The following is a 23,912-nucleotide window of genomic DNA, read 5'->3' as shown; positions in this document are numbered from 1 at the left end:
TTAAAAAATTCCTTTTAAGTTTGACCAACCAGTCAGTTCTGCCCCAAATCCTGTTCTTTGATGCTGACTTTTAAAAAAATACATAGTTGAGGTGCACTATTATGTTCGTTTCAGGTGTGCGAGGTAGTGATGGACATCTATGTACATTACAAGATGATCCCGAAGATAAGTCTAGTAACCATCTGTCCCCATACAAAGTTACCACAATATTATTGACTATATTTCTCATGCTGTATATTACATCCCCATGGCTTATTTACCGTGTAACTGGAAGCTTGTACCTCTTAATCTCTTATCAAAACAAGTTGAAAGCACTTCAGTTTGGAGTAGGAAACCACTGACAGCTGGAATTGTTCTGTCTGAATGATGGAATCCTTATGTGAAAATATTTCTGAGAAACTATTTCGGGAAGCACCGTAAATGTATTAATTTTCTTGGGCAAGAGTAAGTTCATATGATAGTGCCTTACTGTCTTCGGTACTGTTTAAATGACATATTCCTACCCAGGCCATATTCGGAACCATAATAAGGGAAAAACACTTTTTTTCAAAGCAAAGTTTCATTTTAGAATTTTGGAGCAATTTAGGAAACTTAGTCCCCGTCTTTCTGATTTTGAGGCCAAAGTTTGAGCCTTAGGTTGTTTTCTCGATAGTAAGAGATGACAAACGTTAAAGCCTATTTCTCCCTATAAAATGTCTTATAACCTGCCAATCATCTTCATTTCTATTGTAATTTAACCTCCTGGGTTATTTTTGAAATCATGATTGTTCATTTATTTCGGGGGCAGAGTGTGTGTTCCAACTCCCCCACTACAACCAGACTTTTTTTTTTTTTGAAAATTTAGACTCACAGAAAGTTACAAAGAGAGCAGAGAGGGCCCATGCACCATCACCCAGCTTCCCCCTCCTCGCATTATGTTTTATGTAATTATAGTGCAGTGTTGAACCCAGGAAATCGACATTGGTACAGCGTGTGTGTAGTTGTGTCCTTTTATAGCACGCGTAGACTCATGGAACCATCACCACAGTCAAGATTCTAACCAAAGCACAAAGCTCTCCCTTTCCATACCCCTTTACACCCAGACACACCCGCTCCCCTCCCTAACCCCCGACAACCGAACCGTTTATCTGTTCCCCACTCAAGAATTTTGTAATTTGAGAATGTTCTGTAGCTGGAACCATGCAGTGTGTGACTTTCTGGTATTGGCTTTGTTCCCTCAGCGTGAGTGCCATTGAGATACATCCAGCTGGCTGCAGGTCGCAGGTGTTCCTTTTCCTTTCCAAGCAGCACTCTGTGCTGGGATGACCAGCCATTACTACCGTTCACCTATTAAGGGGCATTGCGGCCCTTTATAGTTTCTGATTATTACAGATAAAGCTGCAGTGGACACGTGTGTGCAGGGTTTTGTGTGGACGTGGTTTTCGTCTTCTCTGGAATCGATGCCCAGGAGCGCGGTTGCTGGGCTGTGCCGTGTTCTACGGCGCCGTCGACGACGTCCATGGTGGACCAGTGTCTCTGCCTCTTCCCAGCATCTAACCAGTGGGGTCCCTTTTTCATCTTAGCTCCTCACGCAGGTGTGTGGTGATAGCTCATTGTCCTCCCAGGGGCTAGTCCTGAGGAACATCTTTTCGTGTGTCTCTTTGCCCTTCGAATGCCCTCTTTGTTGACACCTTTCGTTAAAATCTTCATATCTTTTGTCCATTTTCTAATTGGATTATTTGGTTTTTTAAAGTTGAATTTTGAGAGTTATTTATATATTCTAGGTGTAAGTTCATTGTCAGATATGTGTTTTGCAGCTATCTTCTCCCAGTCTGTAGCTTGTCTTTTTATCCTTGTAACAGGGTCATTCACAGAACAAAAGTTTTTCTGAAAATTTTGATTAGTCAAATTTTTTTCTTTCATGGATCAAGATTTTAATATCATATCTGAGAACCCTTCATCAAGCCCCAGATCCCAAAGATCTTCTCCTGTGTTATCTCCTAAAAAATTTATAGTTTTGTGTTTTACAAGTAAATCTCTGATCCTTTCTGAGTTCGTTTTGGCATGAGGGATGAGGGTTAGGTCAAGGTTCCTATTTGTGCTTGTGGAGGTCCGATCGCTCCAGCACCATTTGTTGGAAAGAGTGTTCTTCCTCCATTGAATCGCTTTCGCACTTTTGTCAAAATGAGTCGACTGTGCCTCTGGATCCATATTTGGGTTCTCTGTTCTGTTCTGACGATCTGTGTGTCTGTCTCAATATATACCACAATCTTGATTACTATAGCTGTATAATAAGTCGAGAAACTGAGTGCTAGAGTGATTCCTCCCACTTTTTTCTTCTCTTTCAAAATCCTTTTAGCTATTCCAGTTCCTGGGCCTTTCCTTGGAATTTTCGAATAATCGCGTGCATGTTTGCCTGTGGCTACTGGGCGAGCAGTTCTGCTTGGTGCTCACGTTTCTTCAACTCTCTCTTATTGTGCAGCCCAGTTTGCTCCTACCTGCTTCCTTGTTGTCGATTTTGTCTGACATGATCGTCTATTTAGAAACTATCAAGGTGTCTACAAAACAAACAAAAAAACCCTAGAACTCAAAAAGCGATTTGGCAAGACCACAGGATTCAAGATCAACATGCGAAAGTCCGTTGTATTTCTATATGATAGTGACGAGCACATGGAAAAGCCCAAATTAAAGATGCAGAACTATTTACAATGGCTCAAAAAGATGAAATACTTAAGTGTAAACCTAACAAAACCCATATAGGACTCATGTGCTGAAAACTCTAGAACTCTGATGAAAGAAATCAGAGAAGGTCTAAATCAATGGAGAGACATACCATGTTAAAGAACTGGGAGACTCAATCCAGTAAAGATGTCAATTCCTCCCCCATCGCTAAACGGATTTAGTGCAATGCCTCTCAGAATCCCAGAAAGATCTTTTGTAGATACAGATTCCGCTTTGATGCATTTCTTTTTTTCAAGAACATCTGGAACGTCTCTGTGACTTGAAAACAATACATTGACCAGGGAAATGGTTTTCCAGTGATACCTATAGGTACTTTCAGTGCTTTCGATTACGTTTACTGTAAAAATTCAGTGCCTGCCTTCTGTGAGCCAGGCCCCATGCTGAGTGCCTTCCGTTCTCTGTGTCCCGGCATCTCACAGCCACCCTGTGGGGAAGGTGCTGTTAGGATCCTCACTTTACAGACAGGAAGATGGAAGTACCTAGAGGGAACTGACTTGCCCCAGGCCACAGAGCTGGAGGATACAGAAGCAAGATTCAAACGTAGACCCACTTGGGTCCAAAAATCTGCTCTGCACTCAGTGTTCCTGTCCCTGTAGGGGTCTCAGGCCAAGTGCCCTCTTAGATAACCCTGCTTTTTGAGGATCTCCGTAGTCCTTACATCACTTTACTGCCTAGTTCCCTGCCAGGCTCTGTCGTGAGTATCCCCAGTCTACACTCCGATTCCAGCTAGAGAGCTGCACCCAAGGCCTGTTCCAAATTACCCAGCTAGAAGGGAACATTTGATACTTTTCAGAGTAACTTTTTTTCTTGAAATTTTTATTTAAAAGAGACTTTCCCATCTGGCAGAGAAGGATGACTATAGAAGTATTGTTGCTTGCCTTGCAAGTGAGAGAAATGGATTTTGGAATGACACATCACTTTTCCTAGGTGTCAGGGGAAGTAGGTCACTTTAGAGTGTTCATCATAATATTTGAGAAAAGCTGGAATTGAAAAATGAGAAGTTGAATATTGAGTAGTTCTCCGAGCAAAGACTAGAAACGGACTGCTGAAATATTTTCCGAGATAGACCATAGCTTTTTTATATAGTTTCGTTTTTCCAGTGTCTCCCTGAGATAAGTTTTATTTCAATGGTCAATTGTAGCTTGATAAAAGGAGCAATTTAGTCTTTATCGTATATGTATTGGCTTCATTTATTGCAATGTCTTTCTAGATATAAACACAGGAAAGCTCTAACCTCCTTGAGTTCTAGAAACAGCGGCTGGAGTGATCTAGAGGTCCTTAGTAAGTAAAATAGATGAACATGAACGTTTAAAAGCCTCCATCTACCTTTAAGGCTGTTAAACAAAAGAGAAAAGTCCGATCCCCTCTCTGTAGAAATCAATAAAGAACAAATAATGTCGCAGAAGCGTCGGATCCCCTCTAAGCTAATGGAGGAGAAATTACACAAATCCAGACGTTCGACTGGAGACTTCGGCATCGCATCCGAAGTGGTTTCTGGCAACGTCTCCCAGTTCGGAGCCCGTGGCTTCCTTTTGCACACATACCAGGTCCTGACTGCAGAATTTCATAAGTCGGTTACTAAACTGCAGTCGCCGGCTAAATGTTTTCTGAAGAACTTGGGGGGACGTGATCGCAAACACAGGCTGACACGTTACACGCCAGTATAACTGCCGTCAGCACGCACGTTGACTACAGGGACCATCCAGCCCTTGGTAACAGGAGAGGCTGCCTCTGACCTCCAGGTACCAGACCCCCCTTCCTCAGCCCTGGTCATCACCCCTCAGCCCCGTAAATGGCTCCTGACAGCGGTTCCCTCCATCAGGCTGTAAACTCACGGGCAGTTTCAGAGTCTGTGCGCTGCTTGAAGAACTCTGCACGTTCTATATACCGCAGCAGCCTGCATAAGAAGTATGAGAAGTTCAAGGCCATGAAGGATATAAGAGGTCATCCGTGTTGCAGATCCGGGTCGACCAGAACAGAGCGGAAGGAAGGGTCCTCCACGTTCCGAGCACAGTTGGGTCCTGCTGTCTCTTCATCCACCCCACCTCTCGCTCATACCTTCCTCTTCTTTACTCTCTGTTTCTTGGGAGGATTATCCACTTCACGTTCTTAATATATCCATTTAATTCTTTGTTCAGTGATCAGTACCTTACATACAGTTTATCTTCAAACGTTCCTTCTGTCTGCGTGTTTTCTCTGTCCTCGTGTTCCTGTCTTCTTGCTTTGAACACAGTAAATTAAATATCAGCAGTGAGAAAAAGTTTCAAAGAATCTGCCACCCCCTCATCCACTGCAGGAATCCCCTCTAAAGTTTCTTGGGCTGATGGTAAGCCTTCGTCTGCACAGGCCCATTCTGGGATGAAAAGCTCACTCTTTACAAAGGAGTTAATACCAGTTTGGGACAGTTTTAATTGTTTAAAAATTCTTCCTTAAATCCATCTACAAATTGCCTCTACAGCCTGTGACATTCTGATGGCATTGTCTCCAGCTCGTTACAAAGGACAGCGGCTAACACGTATTACCCCCAACACACCAGGAAGGGCCCCTGCCGTCATCCTCGTGGTGCAGGGGCGGAACCCGAAGGTTACAGAGACCCGAGGTCACACGGGAGTAAAGAGTCGAGCCGGGAGCGCGGAGCGCGCATTCTGACTCCAGACCCTAGAGGGTGGGCCCCGCCAGCCCCTTCTCTGCCAGGACGCTGTCCTCCAGGGTCACACCTGCTCTCTGGGCCCCTTTCTCCTTGCTGCTTTCTTACCCCGCTCGGTCCTCTGTCTTCTGTTTCCCAGATGCCTTTCCCCTGTCTCACCATCGGAATGGTTATGGGTTACTGTCCTCTCGTTTCCACTGGGGTGCTCCCCTGCCCTTGTTCCCTGGAATCTCCCCGCCCTGACACTGCATTGTGCAGGCTGCAGCTGGCACGCTGTGAATGCTGTGACGGCCACGCTGCTTCCGTCTCAGGCACGCCAGCCTCTCCTGGCCCGTGGTAGGCACTGAGTGGTCTTTGTCGAAGGATTGCACGCCCTTCCTTGGCTATTATATACTCTACGACTTCTTAGTTGTTTTTCCCTGGGCTCTCTGATTCCCCGTGGTTAAACCTTAAATTTGCAAAAGCAGTACATTCTTCCTCTCTCTGCTGGGACGTAGAATCAGAATTCCTCCGATGATTTGCTTTTGGCAGCAGGAGAGGCAAATGGGAACTTGCTGCTTCCCAGCACTGTTAAGTGTTGCGCTGTGGCAGCCCAGCATCTGTACTGGAAGGCAACTGCTGACTCACTGGGTCTGTCCCCCCGCAGCAGCAGCGCTGCCCTTCTTCTCGTCCGTCGGCCCCGGCAGGCGCTCTGTGCCCCGAGCCCAGCTCAGGCTCCGGGGAGGGTCCGAACAGGTACTGCCCTCACCCCCAGGAGTGCCGGCCCCGCCACTGCTGTAGCGCTGTCATCATCTCCAGAGGTCGCCTCCGATGTCCCGGGCCAGGTATGAAAAGTCCCGTAGAGCCTCCTGGCGCCTGTAAGCCAGAACTCACCCCTGTGCTAAGGTTTCTGTTTCTCATTTTTACTTCCCTGTTTTCAGTGCCTCCGTATGAAATCTCTCTCCTGCATCCTGCGCGTTGGTTTTTCTCTTCCTGCTGTAGCGCTCCTGTCGACAAACAAATGTGCTGTCGCTGCTACCGTCTTAAAGGAACGCTCCCTCTCTTGATCCCGCCGACACCTCCAGCCCTCACCTCCTCTCCAAGCTCCTGGGACACACCAGCAGCCCTTGTCCCCCGCTACTGAAATCAGCAGTAGTTTCCGCCTTGCGGAATCCTGGTTCTCCCCCTCTTTTGAGCACCTGGACTTACCACGCTGCATATTGCATTTATTTATGCCCCATTTGTGAGCCCCACAGGGTGTTCATTGCGTTCACTGCCTGGCATGAGTAGACGCTCGGTAAACATACGTAACTGGTGCTTTGTGCGTTCTAGATCTTCTGGCTGTATAAACATGCCCCCTTGGGGAATCTGTCCCTCGACGGTGGGGGGATCACAGGAAGTGGTCTTTGTCGTATTGGGTGGGTCTCCGTGGCCTGGAGGATGCAGGCCCAATCCTCCAGGCCAGTGCAGGGAAGTCTGATTTTTATCAAATCAGGTGATGACTAGATTGTTATTTTTCTGTTGTTCAGAAGACATTCTAATTTCCTTAGCAAGATATTAGAAAAACTATTTCCTCCCACGGAGGGAGCAGTGAAATTTTGAGAGCTCCTTAGAGAATCTTACCAAAGGGCTTTTATTGTCACTGCCACAAATTGGATTTAGTGGGCCTATTCTTTGTATTTTAGGAATGCCGTCTCCCCGCAGAGTTTCCAGAGCATCTTCCTGCCTCTTAACTCCCCCTCGCTGCTTTCTCCTCTGGCACAGCAAGTACTGCGAACTCCAGCTTCTCTGGTAGTGGGCACACAGATTCTGCCACCACAGCAGGAAAGAGGCTTTGTTCTGGAAGCAGCCTAAGGCCTGGCGTCCTCCAGGTTAGGGGTGGGGAGGAGGGCGCCAGCTAATCTTCTTTCCTCCCTTCCTTCCAGGCTCACATCCAAATCCAGCCCCTCTTCACCCCTGGCAGCCTGGGACGTTTCCATGCCTGTTGAGGGCTGCACCTGGGACGTTTCCATGCCTGTTGAGGGCTGCTCCTGGGACGTTTCCATGACTTTTGAGGGCTGTACCAGGGCACAGGTTTAGAAAACAGAAGGACCTGGGGTTGCTCCTTCAACTGACCAGCTTCAGGCAACCCACTTAAACCTTCCGAGCCTCAGTTTCCCCATCTGCTAAGTGGGACAGGTGATACTTGTTGATTCTAAGGTGTCCATCCCATCTGGCCGGACTTGTTGCAGAAGGAAGAGTCCCCATAAATGGTTGCCGCTGCGTTTCTCTCCTGAGCCGTTAAGTGATGCGCCCAGAATCAAAAGCTTCAGATACCAGGAAGCTGTAAACATCAACAACTACCTTTCGCCCCAAGCAAAATAATCCTCTTTCTTGTTAAAAAATAATAGAAAATTTCATTTCTCACTAAACAAATTTAAACAGTGATAGAGACCGAGGGAAAAAAAAACTATTTCTAAAAGCCAACTCCCTTTTTTCACTTTGGATGAGCCATTTTTTTTTTTTTTAGTAAACAGGAATGAGAAACAGTTCATCAAGATAGAGGCAGATCGTTTCATTTTAAAAGAAAAGCATGAAGGAGCAGGGTAAAAAAGCGTATTGTGTTGGAATGAATATGGAAGGCAGAGTTTTCAGATCTCATGAAAGATTTGCTTTGTCCATCCAGCAGTGTCTGCAGCTTTTAAAGTATTTATCAAGATTACTTTTAATATAGGTTTTTTAATTATCATCATCCTTAGAGAGACTCTTCAGTGAGCTGGCTTTGTTTGTTTGTTTGTTTTGGCAGCCGGAGCAGGAAGGTGGGGAAGTAAGCAAAGCCTTTGTGATCGTTTTAGCTTTTTATTCTTTTGCATTGGGGCACACACACATCCCGTGCTGGACACATGTCAGACAAGGGTTCCTACAAGAGATTCTGAGCTCTGCTGTCCCGCAGGGTCCGGTGCTACGCTGGGCTGACCAGGTGTCCGTGGCTGAGGGAAGGGCAGTGCCAGGGAGGAGGGATAGGACGCAGAACGAGAGGTCAGAAAAGACTTTGCAGTGCGTTTGGGGACACTCGGAAGGCTCCGGTCCAGGCCAGGCAAAGGAGGGCTGGGGGATGCCAGGGCGGGGGGCAGAATAGGAGGTGCCGGCAGCGGGAGGAGGGGCCCTGGGGGCAGGTGAGGGCGGACGGGCAGGGGAGGGCCTGTGGCCGCAGAGCATAGCAGTCTGGCCACCTGCCTGCTGCTCTCACTCCGGCCAGCTTGGAGCAGAGCTGGAACGGTCCTGGGCAAGGTGCGGTGACCGTATCAGCCACTCCCGAGCTCCTTGTCGCTTGGACCCCAGAATGACATTTCCAGTGTAGACTGTGGTGAAGCCTTACCTCATGCCGTTCTAGGCTCGAAAATGGTTTATGTGAGATGTGTTAAGTGCTAAAGATTAAAATATGTGCTGCAAAAATAGGTATCTACAGACTTGCCTGTCTTACTTTAAATTGTCCCAGAATTCAGTCTGAATTCTTTTTTTTTTTAAATTTTTTATTTATTTTTGGCTGCGTTGGGTCTTCGTTGCTGTGCACGGGCTTTCTCTAGTTGCTGTGAGCAGGGGCTGCTCTTCGTTGCCGTGCGCGGGCTTCTCATTGCCGTGGCTTCTCTTGGTGTGGAGCATGGGCTCTAGGCACGTGGGCTTCGGTAGTTGTGGCACGCAGGCTCAGTAGTTGTGGCCTACGGGCTCTAGAGCGCAGGCTCAGTAGTTGTGACGCACGGGCTTAGTTGCTCCGCGGCATGTGGGATCTTCCCGGACCAGGGCTCGAACCCGTGTCCCCTGCATTGGCAGGTGGATTCTCAACCACTGCGCCACCAGGGAAGCCCCAGTCTGAATTCTTAAAAGTGAAAAAATACTGTTTATCTTTTCTGAGTACACTTGAGGCAAAGAACTAGTAGTTTTAACAACTGCTGAACTTTTCCAGCACTAAGATTGATTCCAGAGATGGAAAATAATTCTAGGTCTTGTTTGGCAAATAACATCAACAGTATTCATTCTTTTTTTTAAAAGCAGAACCTACTGGTTCTGCTTTAAAATTCTACAGTGTATTGATTTCCCTTTGGACCGTATTTGTGTTCTAAGCACAGTTCAGGGCTAATGTGTTCGTTAAGCTGTGACGAAACAGTTTCTGTGTGTTTGTGGGCCGGTGCCCCAAGCTCTCCAATCAAAAGGAGGCACTTGGAGTGTTGTTTCAAATTTCTAAACAGTGCATCCTGAGGTTCGCTGCCTTGGTTTTTTATCTGGGGGCATCATTGAGCTTTTATAATATAAAATAATGTGCTAGGTAGTCTACTGAGGGTTTTGCATTTTAGTTCAGCTGGGTGCCCATTTTAGTGAGCGCCTACTGTGTACACGGCTGGGGGCTTTAGTAGAAATGGCAGTAAAAAGTGAGTTCTCCCTACTCTCCAAATGCTCCGTGTTGTAGACAGGATGAAACACAGTCTCTGTTGCTTGTTGTTCTTTTTAATCTCTCATGATTTTCATCAGAGTTCAGCTAACTTTGATGGATCTGCAGTCACTGGTGTCAAGAAAGAAAATTGAATGCATGGAACTCAGTTGATAAACATTTCACCTTCTCTGCTTGTGCATTTAAGCTGTAAGCAAGTAACATGATTATTTGACATAAGAAAAAGTTTAAGCGATTTCTTGTCCTCTTCCTGCTAAGGGAAGCCAGTACTCAGCAGTGAATGGCCAAGAGAGTAGATCTTAGAGCTTAGGGACTAAACTACAATTAGTGTGGCTTCCTAATGTAAATGCACTTACGTTATTTAAATGTAAACCATTTAGAACTAGGCCACACCCATCTTTTTAAGAGCTGGAATGAGGGTGTGACATGGAGAGGTGGACCAAGGGGTAGGTATGCAGATCAGGTTGTGGAGCCCTCAGCCACCTGGTAGCTGAGTATCTTAGACAACTTTGTTGGTGTCTTTGGACATGACTTTCCTCATCTGTAAAGTGGGGATAATAACACTTGCTTTAGAGATGTTGGTGGGATTGAATCGTAAAACCTTTACACCGCATTAGTACAGTTCTCTGTGCACTTAGTACATCATATGTGCTTAACAGGAAATGGTCATTTTGAACAGGTTCATTTTTAAACATAATTTAAATAGCAGTTTTCCTAATACACCCCCAGTGAACTCGGTCCAGTCCCCCAAAAATGCTGCTTTATTTTTCCTTCTTTCAAGTTGATATGTGTCACCGTTTTAACACATATTTATTTCAGAGTATTTACACACATGTGTATTTACACACGTATTCACACACATATTTAATACACACTTATTTCACTAGAAATTGAAAATATTTTCACAAATAAAGGTTCTGTCTATATTGCCACCCTGCTACGGCTGCCGTAGAGTGTGTACAAGTTTACACAGCCAAAGAAACATGCAAATTGCAGGTGCCTACAACCCATGTCAGTGGGACAACCAGATGCCGGGTCCCCAGCCCTGGATTCTGGTCGGGGTACCACTCGCAAGTACTTACCCTCTCGCTGGTACAGGAGGATCAGACCCCTCGTAAGGGAGCAATTGTGAGGATGGATGAGATGGGGCGCGTGAGCCCTGCACGGTGTCTCCGTGAGCGGCTACTAAAGTTCACAATCCTCGACTTTGCTGAGACGTCACCGCTGCTGCTAGAAGGTGCTCCTGGTCACCCTGACTGGGGAGCCAGCTGGCTCCTAGCCTCACGTTACCAGCAGTTCTCCCGAAGCCTGGGACCTGAAGGGGCCAGCCTGCGCGAAGGGCCGGGGCTCTCATTGAGAGTTTGGCTGTGCCTCGCACGTTCTCACAGCCGGACACAGAGCCGAGTGAAGCGCCCTCCGGGAGAGGACAGAGAGGCCGAAAATGGGATCACTTTATGTTTGTTTGGACACGGCAAGCAGTCCTGTTGGAATTCTGTCATTAGGAATTCTAGTCACCATGCTTTCAATTACTTGTCATTATTTCCATCAAGCAAAGCCATCGTATTTCCAAACAACTTTTGGTGCTGGCTTCTGAGATCTCGGGGGCAGGGCAGGGCTCCCCGACATCGACACAAGCCGGTGGCCCTGTTATAGCAAAACTTTCTCTGCCTTTGGCCACGGAAGACTGTTGAACCAGAAATGTGATTTTTTTTTTTTTCTGATTCTCGATTTCATTTTACCTGTAATTGTCTTAAATAAGAGAAGGGCATTTTAAAAGAAACGCATGACATTTCTTTTTAGAATGGACTTATTTACAAATGAAAATGAAGCCTGTGAACGAGTTTTCTAGATGACCTTGGAGAATGACATCCAAGTCAAGACTCCATCCCAGACTGAGATTTGACCGGCTCTTTTTCTCCTATCAACCTTAGGTTTGATTTCATTTTTAATAACGGCTTTATTATTTTCTCTAGGCTGTTTCACTCGCACAACTGTTTGCTTTGAAATTTGAAACCACATATTTTTGTTGTAGCTCAAATAAAAATGGGGTCACGCGAGTGACCTTGTAGATAGAAACTGCCTGGTCAACCCACTTTGACAGAAATAGCACACACGCTCTCCCCTGAGACCAGTGGAATCATTTTAAGACAAAAGATCATTCAGTGACCGTAAAGCCTGAAACCTGATGAGGGGGGAAGAAAGGTAGTAACAGCTCACATCGCCTGAACAGACGCGATGCTCTACACCGGCCCTTCAGCGCGCTCCCTCGCGGAAGTCTCGCGGCAGCCCCAGCACACGTAGGCGTCATTACGGTCAGCGTACCATCAGGGGGAAACTGAGGCACAGCGAGCTCGGGGAACGTGCCCAGGGTCGCAGAGCTGTGAGTGGCCGGGCCCCGGAGTAAACGCGGTTGACCTTGAACCCTGGACCTGGCTCTGGACTGAGGGGCTCCGCATCAGCAGGCGGACAGACAGAAACCCCGAAGGATGCCACCTGGACCGGGTCTACTGTGTGGCCTGGATTCATTAGGGGATGAACAGGAAGCGAGTGTCCTCTTTTCTCAGGCCCTAAGAATGCACCCTGAATTCTCCTCTCGACACGACCCGTAGCCTCTTCGGTTTGTCTTAAATAATTCAAAGTCCTCAGGCCAGTTTCAGGCATGAACGACTGAAAACCTCCAGCCTCTCACCCTGTTTCAGCTGCCCGCCCCCTCCCCCAGCTCAGGCCTGTATTGGCTTCGAAACCTCGGTGGAGGAGGGGGCTGAATAAAGCTTGAGGGTCTTCCCAGCTCCTTTCGGGCTCCATATTCGGCATCACTTCTAACCTGGGGGCAGGTCCACGGGGGTCTGTGGACGTGTGGGGGGACGAGGACAGGGGTCCTCTTCCCGGCTCTGACACCCGTCATCCCCTGGGCATGGGGGAGTCCAGAGCTCGCTTTCTTTGGGAGCTCTTGGGCTCCCTGGGGGCAGCCACACACCTCCCGCCGCTGGGGTGCTCACGGCCTTCCCCTCAGTGCAGGGCTCTTGGCTCTCCCGGGGTGGGCGACTCTTTGGGTGCAGTTCCTTTTAAGGTAACCCTAGACCACCTTTCCCCAGGTTCACGTGTGGCCTGGGAAACCCTTGGACTCGTGGAAACGCAGCTTCCTCTGGCCCGTGTCCTGGGTGGAGGGTCCAGCACAGACTCTTTCTTAGACCTCTCAGACTCCAGCTACAGCCAGTCTCCATCAGCTCCAGGAGACCTGGGTCAGGCTCTCTGGAGGTGGGCAGCGGTCCTGAATCCAACCTCAGTCTCTCTGGGCTGAGGGTAGGTGCACGCCAAGGTCCAAACCACAGCTCTGAGCAAAGAGCTGAGTCAGGCCCGGTGCCGGCTCCTCGGGTGACATCGTCACCGGCTCCTCGGGTGACATTGTCTCCCACTCCTTCTTTGCGCCCTGACGTCACGGGGAAGCGCTGTGGGTAACAAGTTGTACCCCCTCCGTGCTTCCCTGCAGATTTGCTCAGTTCACAGTGCCACCTGGAGGCTGCTGCCGTAATACAGTACACGACTGTCGGTCATTTCCACGCGTTTATCAAGACGCCCGTGCAAGTGTGTCCGGCACACCCTAGGAGAGCCCTGGGAGGGCGTTACTCCTTGGTCCATATCCATGAAGGCCTAGAAGGTAAAGTTGGCCTCTTGGCATCCCTTCACTATTCGAACGTGCATTTCTCTCCTCTGGCTGCACAGGATGGACGTGTCAAGAGAAACAAGGCTTAAAGGACCTGCTGAAAGGTGGACAGATGGTTTACCCAACAGGTGGAAAATGAAAACAAAATCATGAAAACCCAGGGCAAGGATTTTTTTATTATGTAACATTTGAAGACCTACTCTAGCCAACTGAAAGAGTAAGCTGAAAAATGACTAGGATACCGGAATCAAAAGTTTAAATGTTGTTAGGACAAGTCCATGGTTTCCAAGAATATACAAAGTGAGGGTGTTGTCGGCAAGAAGATTATTTCATTTACAGCTTGGAGCTGATCGCTGATGGCAACACTGAGGTCAGAAAAGAGAAGATCCGGCCATCAGCATTATAGATGGTGAGGGATTTCACCAGGCAATAAGCAAGGAGGCACGTCATTCAGTAAATGAAAAAAACAACAGGTCCTGAAAGGGCGGTGGTTTTGATTTAACGCTTCCAGGTGTTTGGGCCTCTCATTTCTTAGTTTCCGTTCAATTGATCGTGTGCAAATTTAGTCTTTTTTGGATACGTGCCTTTGTTACTCCCCCGTTTACCTTTTCACTTTTGTTCTCCTTTTGCACTCTTTACAAGTTATTTTCACAGCATAAAAGGAGTTAATAAAGTGAATGGCGTTAGGAAGGGAAGGGAAAAATGGTGAAAAACATGGCATGTTAATTAAAATGGATAAGTTAATGTATTCCAAATGCAGTGCCATTACTTCCTTTTTTTTCTTTTTTTTTTTTTTTTTGCGGTACGCGGGCCTCTCACTGTCGTGGCCTCTCCCGTGGCGGCGCGCTCCGGACGCGCAGGCTCAGCGGCCACGGCTCACGGGCCCAGCCGCTCCGCGGCACGTGGGATCTTCCCGGACCGGGGCACGAACCCGTGTCCCCTGCATCGGCAGGCGGACTCTCAACCACTGCGCCACCAGGGAATCCCCATTACTTCCTTGAACCTACAGAACTAAGCATTTAATTTAGGAATACATCTTGCTTCTAAATATAATTTTCACCATGGCCACAACATTGTTAACTATTTGCGATGCGTATTAAGGAGATGACAACTTTCCTTCTGAAACCCTGCTGGTTACAGTCGTCTCAGGCAGAGGGAGGACAGATGTGCGAACGTGCACAGCTGGTTCGGAGGGGCTGCCGTCATTCTGTGTGGCTCAAGCCTGGGGTGCAGAGGAGGAAGCGAGGGAAGATTAGACTAGAGCGTGTGCTTCTTGCCCACACACCACGTGTCAGCAGTCAAGCGGGAAGCCCGGAATCATCCTCAACGGCTCCCTCACCCTCCACAACCAGACCGACACCAAGTTCGGCCCAGTGCGGGTCTTAAGCATCTCTTGAAATTGTCCACACTTCTCTCCATCCCCAAAGACCCCCCTCCTCATTAGGGTGACGTGAATGAGAAGTGCCTCTGTGCCCTTATTTAACCTTCTCAAGTGCCCTGAATAGGTAGGTGGTATCATTATCCCCATTTCAGAGATGGGAAACCTGAGGCCCGGGATAGAGAAGTGACCTGCCCAAGGCTACTCAGCCCTTACGGAGCCATGCCCGGGGGACCACCGCTCAGAGCTCACTGCCTCTCCCTCCCCTGGGCAGCTCTGCCCAGCCTCTCTGCAGCTGCTCTTGCTTCCCCTCTCGTCCTGGTCTCTCCCCACAGCCAGGGGAGTTCTTAGAACTACAGGCCTGACGCTGTCACTGATGCATGATCACCCTCTAGGGCTCCCCCATCGCTCTGCATGAAATCCAAAGTCTGTCTGCCCCATCCTCACCCCAGCAGGTCTGTCCCCGCCCCCCCCCGCCACCAGCACTCTGCACCGGCTGTCGGGTGTGTTTCAGGTTTCTTGAATGAACCACGAACTCAGTGGAGAGCTTCCCTGAGGATGGATGCCCCACGTCCTGCCTTTACTCCATTTCTTCCCTCCTGCTCTGTCATCTGACTCCCGAGAAGTGGTTGGTGGGGAAGTGCATTGTGACAGTCCTGCCACACTGATCAGCACTGTTTAATTAATATTCACTCTACGTATTTTGAATATTTTTTTCTAAATTGCCATGACCTTCCTGTTTCTTTACATCTTACACATAATTGCTCAGTCACCAGGTACTACTAATCGATCGATTCAACCCAGCCCACAACTCAGTAAGCTGAATTAGACTCAGCGCTCTTAGATTTTGAGTGCTTTTCTCTTACATTTGTAAAGAATTCAAAAGTTAACGGTGTCATCTGAGCCTGCATTCTTACTGCAGTTATAAGGAGGTTTCTCTGCTCTTAAATGGGAAAAACCAAGAATACAGTTATGAAGGTGGACCCAGTCAAGTTGGAATCTTACGGCTAAAGTCAATGAGCACAGATGCTGTTCCCCAAAATATCAGAAAGCAACATGGGACAAGTTTACCCAGATTGTAAATGTTTTGTGATCTGTAACTAGAAGAATCAGTCCTTCCAGAGCTCTTATTAACCTCAAAGGTAAATTGCTTCTTTTGCTCTTTGCCTCCAAGAGTGTTTGAGCGGGACTTCCCTGGTGCTGCAGTGGTTAAGAATCCGCCTGCCAATGCAGGGGACACGGGTTCGAGCCCTGGTCCGGGAAGATCCCACATGCCGCGGAGCAACTAAGCCCGTGCGCCACAACTACTGAGCCCGCACTCTAGAGCCCATGAGCCACAACTACTGAGCCCGCGAGCCACAACTACTGAAGCCCACGAGCCACAGCTACTGAGGCCCACGCGCCTAGAGCCCGTGCTCCGCAACAAGAGAAGCCACTGCAACGAGAGCCACAACGAAGAGTAGCCCCTGCTCGCCACAACTAGAGAAAACCTGTGTGCAGCAACGAAGACCCAGCGCAGCCAAAAAAAAAAAGAATGTTTGAGCGGAAAGCATTTTGAAGCTCACCGAATTCAACGCATTCATTTTCATAGATGAGATCCAGTCACCGAGATGTTAGGTGACTCAGACTGGAATTAGACTCCCTCTTTAAAGCAGTATTCCACCTTTCTTCTGCCATAACACATGAGAAATGACCAGTTTTCACATATTTGAGAAACTTCCACAGGTGAATCTGGGATTATGTTCGTTCCCAGGGTGCTTGCTGTAACTGCAGGACTCTCCTCCTGCCTGGAATGTAAAGATCAATTAGGCGTTAAGTGTCTGTTTCTCTTTACCAGAAGCACATGGCCCACGGTGTTTTCTATGATTGAATCTTAAAATCAAGAGACACCACGCAGAAATCTGGGTTTGCTGTGTCAACTGTGAAAGCCATTCCCCGCGGCAGCCCCGTAGCTGGAGGCCCCTTCACACAGGCCACAGTCACCGTGATCCGACTGACCTTGGAGGCACCGAGGCTCACGTTGCCTGGGTTACAGGAAATTGGCTTTACGCCTCTTTCACACAAACTGTGCGTACGGCGGCTCACTTTCTATCCCTCACTGCCTCCAGGGTTGTAAATGCTCTGAAGCCAGCGTGCTGGGTCTCCCCAGTGTCACCCGTCAGCCCAGGTCCTGGTCTCTACCTAACTGCCCCCATGAGCCGCTGGCAGATTTGAAGTTAGACGGATCCACGCCACTATGGTTTTGGAAGTTTCAGTTCTCTGGGATTGCGGTTTCCATGTCCCCAGAGCCCCAGACTTTTACTCACGTAAGAGACAAGAAAGCCTGGCTCACGTTCTCCGTGCCAGCCTCTAGCACCGACTCTGATGCTCGCTGGTACAGGAGTGAGAGTCTTTCCATTTCCTCTTGCCACTCAAAGGCTGGACCAGCTTCCCGGGCATCACCTGGCGTCTGGTGAGAAGTGCAGAGTCTGGGGTGTCCAGCAGATCCCCGGACGTACAGGCACTTTCAAGTTTGAGAGGCGTCCCTAGAGCCAGCAGGAGTCACCGTGTCTTCGCCCCTGTGTCCTCTGCCCCTGGCTGGCTCTGTGCCCCATCAGCCCTCCCCATGCAGACAGCAAGACCCCTCTGGCCCTGGTCCTCCATCGGGAAGGAGCTGCTGGGGGAGCTCTGCCCACGATGACCCCCGCCCGGGCTGCTGTTGAGTTCACGTTGCCCTGACTCAGGGCCGCTCTGTCCCTCGGTTCTGCCACGTTTTTTTCTCCAATCCACTTTACGCTTTCACGAAATTTTTTAATGGATATTCAGTGGGGTAAAATGTGGGCAAAACGGTCTGTGAATGGAAGCTTCCGTCAGGCTTGTGTTCTCGCTCCTTAGCCCTCCATGAGGGATCAAGCAGGGCCGGATAATGACTTTTGCTGAGGAAACCTCACGTGGCTGAGGTCGAATTTTTCTGAAACAAGATGAAGAGGCATAGAGGCCCCTTCAGGCCTGCTCCCACCGGTGCCCGGGCCTGGGCGAGGCCGCCATCAGCAGAGGACCGTGTGCCTGGTACTCCCTGAACACAGGCCGTGGTTCTCATGTTTGTGACATCACGACGTAGCTCCAGGTTTCCAGGTGTCTTGAACGTACCTGGTCTGCATCACACCGAAGTCTACGCTCCAAAACTCTGGGTGGGTCTGTACAGCTCCGCCCCAGCCAACACTGTTTGAACATCAAAAAGTAAAAGGGCAGAAGTTAAGGATTATATCACGATTAACAGAAGGAGCAGCCTTTGCCACCTTCATTATTTCTGAAGTAGTGCGTTGGCGAAAACAGGTAGAAAACCTCAACTGTACCGTATTATTATCCCGTAGCACCCAGCCAGTTCCTACAGCTTTTTCCGTGGCTTTCAAGCCTCCTAATAAGACGCTTTCCTCCCCACCTCCAGGAGTTTAGGTTAGAGCGTTTCAGCTGTGACCACGGTCATTTCTAAACATCATCCGTGTGTCGACAGTTATTAGGGAAATTGAGAATGACAAAGGAAAGACAGACGGAAGAGGGGTAGAAACAGAAAAGAAATGGAGTGTAAATCAGTTACAAATAATTACTGTTTTTCTAACATAAACTCTCAGGCTGGTTTTGTGTCCAGTAACTGCTTCCTCAGGTGGATGGCGTGCAAAATGGGGGTGCTTGGCGGGGCCGTCCTCGGGCTCCTCTGGGCAACGCTCTTCACCCATTCTCAGGCCTTCTTTTCCGTGAAGACAGAAGGCAGGGCGGAAGGAAGACGAGCTTCCTGGGAAATGCTCCCTAGAAAGTAGCCTGGGAGTCCTCGGTCCTGAGAGGGCAGAGAGATGACTTTCCCTGAGTTCTGAGCGGCACCAAAGTCCCCCTGGCCAGACAGCTCGGCACGTTGGGAAGTCGGTCAGCAGCGGTGGCCGTGTGGGGCTTCCGGTCCGAATGTGATGGAATTAAGAGAAGAGCACGGTCGGGCGGGCCAGCGTGAGCTTTACCGCCAGTGGCCATCACGTGATAACCCCGGCTCATCATGTGAAGAGCCTTCTCCTAAGGGCAGTGAATGCCGGAAGCACAGACGAGTTCACAGGCCAGTATCCCCAGCGGCCTCTTTTGAAACTGGAAGCAGCTCACTGGTCCTTAGGCACAAAGGTCAGAGGCACAGATTTCCGTGGTGTCCTTCCCTCTGCCCGTGAACCTTCTGGCGCTGTCCCCTCCGTGGACACATTTTGGAAGCTGCAGAGGTAACCAGTGAAGATGTTATATGCGCTCGGGAGAAACAACGCCTATCCGGGGGGCTCTCGGGTGCCCTGGGGCTGAGCCAGCGGGGCTGCCCAGGGCCCGGGCTCCGCTGCCTGCTCGGCTCCAGCCCCCTCCTGGAGGACCAGGCTCGTCCTCCGGGTGACATGTACCCAGGCTAGTGGATGAGCAGACCCGAGGATCTGCAGAGAAATCCTCACTCCCCCGGTGGTATTTCACTCAGAATATGTTCAAAGAAACAATCTTACTTCATCTTCATGAGAGGAGGTGATTTTTTTTTTTTTTTTTTTTTTTTTTTTGCTGTACGTTGTGGCCCCTCCCGTTGCGGAGCACAGGCTCCAGACGCGCAGGCTCAGCGGCCACGGCTCACGGGCCCAGCCGCTCCGCGGCACGTGGGATCTTCCCGGACCGGGGCACGAACCCGCGTCCCCTGCATCGGCAGGCGGACTCTCAACCACTGCGCCATCAGGGAAGCCCAGGAGGTGATTTTTTAAACTATATTGAAGTGGAGGTGATTTTTTTAAACTAAATTGAAGTATCATAATAGAACCGCACAATGAAAGGAAATCATTACGGAGGAATGGCCTTGGGGCTTCTTACCTCTTGCATAGGAAAATATTTTTATTAGAACGAAGCGTTTTGCAGATTACCAAAATGGTCTCTAACAAAACATGACGATGGGTGTACTTCACAGATTAAGAGTTTTAAAAGATGTTAAGGAAAAATATCGGCCCCCCACCCCAAGCTTATTTGAAGACACTTCCTTTTCTTCCCGTGAGAGCAGATCATTTTATAGTAATACCGCTTTATTTTGTAAATTAGTTATTTGAGAAGTTAGTTGACTACACGATTCTCTTAATACTCCTAATTACAACCAAAGGTGCTGAAAAGGTCTTTCACCTGTGCTTTGGAAGGCTGATGCGTTCATCAGTGCTCTCTGCCAGCAGCGTCGGGCAGAGGTGATTGGAGTTCAGAGGGCTGCAGAGACAAATGTTTCACTGTGTTATGCTCTAAGTAGAAAGCCTCCCTCAGGATTTATACTGGGAGTATTGATGAGTGTTTCCTTATAGTGGGCTTGGGTGGGGGGGGTGAGGGAGTCAAGTTGTTCAGAGAGCCATAAATAAGCCCCATGAATGCTTACCTATTACGCACGTTTTCCATAAAGTAACATATTTAGGTATGATTGACACCTTAAGATTGTGTTCTTAGTTCTCTCGGGGATCCGGGAAAATGCATACCACAAAGAAACTTGATTCTGTTCATTGTGTGAAAAATTTGTGGAGGGTTTATAATCAGTGTATCTATTTATATGGTTGATCTAGAAGTATTTCTAGGTTTTTTGTTTGGTTTTTGTTTGTTTTAGTTAAAAAATAAGCTCTTGTTTAACGGGTTGAACTTCATACACATTCCATGCGCAGGAGAATGTGTTTTCAAATATATTGGTTGGCAAAAATAAGATAAACATGTTGACTTTAAAAAAAATCTTTTCGTGTCTACTGCCGTTTCTTGCCCATCTTTTCAGTTTTTGAGGAGTTGGGTGCTTGTCGAAGCGTTAGGAGAGATTGACAGAAGTCTGAAGGTTTGCTTCCTTGCAAAAGAGGCAATATTAGACGTCACCCATGCTGTAGCCTAAAGCAGCAAAGGGACTCTCGGGAACCCAGTGGCATTTCATGAACTGGGAACGACCCGCATTTCTGCACTCGCCTGGCGTTTCCGGGGCTTGGGTATAAGTGATGCGAGCCGGGCGTGATCGGGAGGCGGCGGGAGGCGTTGGCGCGTGGGAAACCTCTGCCGCCCTTTCTCGGAGCGCGGGGCGCGGGCCTCGTGCGGCCGCCGGGATCGCCTCCCTCCCGGGCGGGCGGCGGGGTGCCCCGGGGCGGGGGCGCGCGGCTCCGCTGTTGCTACAGCCGTGATGTCACTGGCCCATCCTAACCCGCGGTTGGTCGTTGTGTGTTTCAGCTCTGCCTGCAGTCGAACACAAAGACCTGGAGGAGACTCCCACATCCTCCGGGGAGGAGGAAGGAGGCGGCGAAGCAGCTGAAAGGAGCTTGGAGCTTGGGGCCTTTCCGCACCGGGCGGCCGGCGCGGCGGCGAGGGAGCTAGAGCCGCGGGCCGGAGAACGAGCCGGGAGATGGGGCGCTGCCGCCGCCGCCGCTGACACCCGCTTCCGGACCGTCCGCTGCCCTCTGTGCCGCCCGCACATGTGTCTGCCCGGCGCATCCGGAGGCGCGCAGACGAGCATCCACCACGGCCGCCGGGGAGAGAGCGCCCGCCATGCCCACGGAGAGCCTACAGACAGGTAGCATGGTGAAGCCGGTCAGCGCCGCCGGCACGTTCACGTCGGCCGTGCCCCTGCGCATCCTCAACAAGGGGCCCGACTACTTTCGCCGCCAGGCGGAGCCCAACCCCAAGCGCCTCAGCGCCGTGGAGCGGCTGGAGGCCGACAAGGCCAAGTACGTCAAGAGCCAGGAGGTCATCAACGCCAAGCAGGAGCCCGTGAAGCCGGCCGTGCTGGCCAAGCCCCCCGTGTGCCCGGGCGCCAAGCGCGCGCTCGGCAGCCCCACGCTCAAGGGCTTCGGCGGCGGCGCCAAGAGCGAGGGCGGCGCGCCGCGCGAGACCCTGAAGCTCGAGATCCTCAAGAACATCCTCAACAGCTCGGAGGGCTCGAGCGCGGGCTCGGGCCACAAGCACGGCGCGCGGAACTGGCCGGCGCCGCGCGCCGACGCGGCCGAGCTGCACCGGCACTCGTTCGCCGAGTCGCTGCGCGTGCGCCCCACGCCCGGCCGCGGCAGCCCGCAGGAGGGCGGCTCGCACGTGGGCCGGCGGCCGCTCGAGCCCGCCCCCGACTCCTTCCTGCACGTGTCGCACAGCTCCTCGGACATCCGCAAGGTGACGGGCGCCAAGCCCCTGAAGGCCATCCCGTGCAGCAGCTCCGCCCCGCCGCTGCCCCCCAAGCCCAAGGTCGCCGCCCCGGCCGCGGTCAGGTCCCCCGAGGCCGAGGCGGCCGAGCCGGCCTGCGGGGTGGGCCGGAGACCCTCGCTGCAGCGGTCCAAGTCGGACCTGAGCGACAGGTACTTCCGGGTGGACGCCGACGTGGAGCGCTTCTTCAACTACTGCGGACTGGACCCCGAGGAGCTGGAAACCCTGGGCATGGAGAACTTCGCCCGCGCCAACTCCGACATCATCTCCCTCAACTTCCGCAGCGCCAGCATGATCAGCTCGGACTGTGAACAGTCTCAGGACAGTAACAGTGACCTTAGAAACGATGACAGTGCCAATGACCGGGTGCCCTATGGCATCTCCGCGATCGAGAGAAACGCTCGCATCATCAAGTGGTTGTATAGCATCAAACAAGCCAGAGAGTCGCAGAAGGTGTCCCACGTGTAAGAGGAAGCGCGCGCAGCGGAGGGAGGGGGGTCTCTGCCCGTGCCTCGGCAGTTACGGAGGTTGTGAGGTCTCCTGGCAGTGTTGTGAGCTTCTCCACTCTCTTTGTGTTGCTTGTTGTGCAGTGTCTTTCAAGTTGCATGCCCGCCAACGTGGGGACTGACCTGGCGTCCTCCTCGGCCACCATCGCTGCAGAACCTGGCCGATCGCTCGTCATCCGCCAAAAGTTCCAGGCCAGATTCACACTAGGGCTTCGATCTTCAGCAAAACTGTTTACAAGGAAAACGGTATACAACTTCTTCAATATTTATGTGGTTCCTGTGTTTTTATATCCCGCGCTATGGTGTCTTAATTAAAAGTTTTATCCACTGGCTTTTAAGGTGGGAGTAGCATCTTTTTGAAATTAAAAAAAAAAAAAAAAAAAAGCCAATCTGCCTACACTGGAGACCGAAACAGTGGGAAAATAAATGGGGTCTGCTTACCAAACAGATAGTGACTGACCCAAGAGAGAACCGGGCTGGGCTTTCTGAGGAAGAAAGTGGGGACCCCGGTGTTAATCATGTAGGTATTGACATCCGCTCGCCACGTACTCAAGTAAGGGTTGGGGCGACGGTGCTACGTACGTTTTGTGTCCGATTCGGTGTGTAAAATGTTGGTGGTTCTGTGTAATGCTGACCCCAAGGAAAGACAATCAGATACAATGAAGGTGATTAAATCCGGAGGTTGGGTGTTGGCGGAGTTTGTTAATATTGTTCTGATTTAGGTTGATTCAGAAATTTCCACTGTTAATCTTTTGCCAGAATGGCCACCCTAGAGCTGATACTGAATGTCTTTTTTTTTTTTTTTAAGTTGGTTTTTTGGTCACGAACTAATCCCATGCGGATTCTCTTCCGTCCCTTTGTTGTTGTTGATAAAGGGAGAGGGGAGTGGGGCTTGGGCAGGTGGGAGCTATCTGAAGACACGAACACAAACGGAAATGCCAGCCATATCGGTATAGAGCCTCCCATTCACAAGTCAGTACCTTTGGTAGCTGAACCAGATCTGGGCACAGCATGACTGCGCCCTCGCGCATGTGTTAATCTGTCAGGCTGTGGACCTCTGTTACGCTCTAGGAAACTAGAAACACAACTCTAGGTAGCTTTAACAGCCTGTGGTCCCTAGCGCTGCATATCAGCTTGTTCCTTTGCCCCCATAACCTGTCCTCCAGGTGGTCTCGTTAGGTGTCCATCAGCTGCTGTAGCAGAGAGGTCCACCTCCGGTGCCCAGCTTCCTTGCTCTTGTAGACACGCCCTGGAGCTCCCAGCGGCACTGCCTTAGGCTTCATCAGCTAATAGGACACTTTCTATGGTGTAAATGCTGTAAGACTTTGTACATACTTCAATTGTTATGAAATCTTTAAGAAGAAAAAAAGGAAAAGTGACTCTAATAAATAGCTCTGGTGCAGGCACTCATGGTGGTGGTC

General features: G+C 50.0%; 1 protein-coding gene across 4 annotated transcripts in view; it reads left to right on the top strand.

Annotated features, from left to right (window-relative positions):
- The window catches only part of FAM110B (family with sequence similarity 110 member B), a 135,307-nt gene extending 112,484 nt beyond the window's left edge, over window positions 1-22,823 (top strand). For 3 of the 4 annotated variants that reach the window (XM_028500748.2, XM_028500749.2, XM_028500750.2), the window contains 2 exons: window positions 21,026-22,449; window positions 22,576-22,823. In XM_028500748.2, coding sequence (XP_028356549.1) covers window positions 21,341-22,449; window positions 22,576-22,699 — 1,233 coding nt within the window. In that variant the 5' untranslated portion in view covers window positions 21,026-21,340 and the 3' untranslated portion in view covers window positions 22,700-22,823. Of the gene's footprint in view, window positions 1-21,025 lie in introns of all 4 variants that reach the window. The other variant, XM_055091326.1, reaches the window with a different exon arrangement.
- Window positions 22,824-23,912: the final 1,089 nt, after the last annotated feature.

Source organism: Physeter macrocephalus, chromosome 15 (genome assembly GCF_002837175.3).
Source record: "Physeter macrocephalus isolate SW-GA chromosome 15, ASM283717v5, whole genome shotgun sequence".
Taxonomy (NCBI): Eukaryota; Metazoa; Chordata; class Mammalia; order Artiodactyla; family Physeteridae; genus Physeter; species Physeter macrocephalus.
This window is presented reverse-complemented; position numbering and strand designations above follow the sequence as displayed.